Here is a 2,351-nt window from a genome sequence, read left to right as displayed (position 1 = left end):
ATTTTAAAAAAAAAAAAAAAAAAAAAACCACAGGGTCCAAGGATGTAGCTCAGCAGTGCCTCGCCTGCCCGGCAAGCGCAAAGTCCTGAGTTTGATTTGCAGTACAGAGTAAAAACCAAAACAAAACGTATCTGGGAGGTAATTCAACCCAGAACCCTCGTGGTCCAGCACAGCCTCCCATATCCCACAGGTCCTCCTGTCTCACGTACCAGGCACCTGTCCCACTGGGCTCCTGCCGATCCATGAACACATCACACTGCCCGTCTTGCACTAGCGCTTGTTCTGCCCGCACTGCTCTCTCCCCTTGTCCGTGCCTGGTTCAGCTTAAAAGGCAGCTAAGTATCCCTTACCCAAAATGCTTGGGACAGAAGTGTTTCCGGTTTCAGATTTTTCTTCTGGAATATTTGCACAGACTTTATCAGTTGAACATTCTCAATGCAAAAAAATCTGTATTTGGGGGCATTTAGGATTTTAGATTTTTAGATGAAGGATGTCCAGCCTATAACTCCAAAAAAGCTCCTTTCTAACCTCCCAGTTTAAAGTGTTCCCTCGGATCCCGTGACCCCGTCCCAGTTCCCTTGCCACCCTGATGTCTTTGTTTCCCTGTCCCGTCTGTCTCCCTCCACCAGGCTGCCAGCTCCAGGGGCAGAGTCCTTTCCTATCTTTGTTCACTCCTGTAGCCCACTGCCTAGAATGGTGTCTGGCATTGGTGGCCCGACAAATCTATATAGAATAAAGGAATGAGCAAATTATTTTACAAGTAAAGGAATTTGTGGGTCCAGATCAGTAAAGTGATCACCCAGGACTCTCTCTGCCAAACTGTGTATCTTGGGTACAGAACAAGAATGTCCCTCTAAAGCAGTGACCAGCACACTTTGTGTGTAAAGGGCCAGAGAGCAAACATCTCAGGCTTTGGAGACTACACCATCCAGGGCCCAGAATTCACCTCTGCCACCTCTTCATGAATATGGCTATATGCCAAAAAAAAACCCATATTTACAGACACTGAAATTTGAATGGTGTTTAATTTAGTCTTCTATTGATTGTTTTTTCAACTTTTTAAAAGTGTAAAACATGTTCACAGAGGAGGGGCCAGGGATGGCAAGTCCTGAGTTCGATTCCCAGTAGTGGAGGAAAAAAAAATGTTCACAGCTTGCAGGACATATTAAAAACTCTTGCACACAGCTGGTGACTGGCCAGATACAGCCCACAAACTGCAATCTACAAACTCTACCTGTATCCAGCGGCTACGACACTGTTTTAGTAAAGTGCAGTGAGTCCCAGTGGCGTGTGCCAAGCCTTGAACTTAGCACTATTCCATAAAAGCACTTGCTATACTCGACAGGCATGCGGTGTATTTCCCCAAGCAGTAAGTAAGGCAGACAGAAGCTCAGCGATACTGAACTACTTGCTCAAGGTGACACAGAACTAAGTGGTAGCTTTAGGACTAGAATTCAGACAGTTTGATTATGTCAGGTAACAAAATGATACAGACAAGGATGTTTTTTAACAATAACCTAAAAACAATGGCTAACATGCCCGGAGCATTTTAAAGCACTACATTCACAGCTTCTATGCTTCTTAGCAATTCTACCAGGCAGGAATTCTTTTATCCCCGTTTTACAGGTGAAGAACTCTGCGAACAAGCAGTCACTCTGGCTCCTGAGTGCAGAGCCCAGCCTGCAATCCAGGCCATCTGCCCCTCCACCCATACGCCTCACTGCAGCCACATCCTGCCCAAGTCTCTGGGCACTTTGCCAGCCCCAGTCCCCGCCAGCCCCACTTACTGGCCACCTGCAGCCACACTGGGAACCACCAAGTCCCATTCCGCATCTCCTGGCAGATATAGTTGCCCTCATCCTGCAGGCTCAGCATCCCGATGTGCAGGGAGCTGCCGTTCACTAGAGAGAAGCGAGGCTCAGCTGGCACAAGGCTGGCATTTGAGGACAGAAGGAAGACGGGCTCCGAGTCATTCCGGTACCAAGTCACCAGGCCCCTGGGGCCCAAGATGTTGCCACAGTGCAGAGTGATGTTCTCATGAAGTTCACCAACGATGATAGCCTCCAGCCCTGTACAAGGAAAAGTCAAGCGGTCACTGCCTTCCCTCTACGTGGTACAGAGGACTCAATCCAGGGCCTTTGCACTGGCCTCCATCCTTAGCTCTTTTAATTTTTCTTATGCTGAGACAAGGTCTTAGTAAGTTGCTCAGGCTGAGCACAAATTTGCAATCCTCCTGCTTCAGCCTCCTAATGAACAGGAATTACAGGCATGTAACACCATGTTTGGCTATATTATTACCTTTCCTGATCTTTGAATAACCTCCCTTTTTGCACAGCCCCTCTGCATTGGGA

General features: G+C 47.6%; 1 protein-coding gene across 1 annotated transcript in view; it reads right to left on the bottom strand.

Annotated features, from left to right (window-relative positions):
* Nucleotides 1-2,351, bottom strand: part of Vsig10 (V-set and immunoglobulin domain containing 10) — a 33,754-nt gene that overhangs the window by 26,587 nt on the left and 4,816 nt on the right. Inside the window, exon 3 of the mRNA XM_010604182.2 lies at nucleotides 1,788-2,069. Coding sequence (XP_010602484.2) covers nucleotides 1,788-2,069 — 282 coding nt within the window. The remainder of the gene's footprint in view (nucleotides 1-1,787; nucleotides 2,070-2,351) is intronic.

This window comes from Fukomys damarensis, unplaced genomic scaffold (assembly GCF_012274545.1).
Source record: "Fukomys damarensis isolate Sample0158 unplaced genomic scaffold, DMR_v1.0_HiC HiC_scaffold_12, whole genome shotgun sequence".
Taxonomy (NCBI): Eukaryota; Metazoa; Chordata; class Mammalia; order Rodentia; family Bathyergidae; genus Fukomys; species Fukomys damarensis.
Note: the sequence above shows the minus strand (reverse complement) of the source record. Positions and strands in the feature narration are given on the sequence as shown.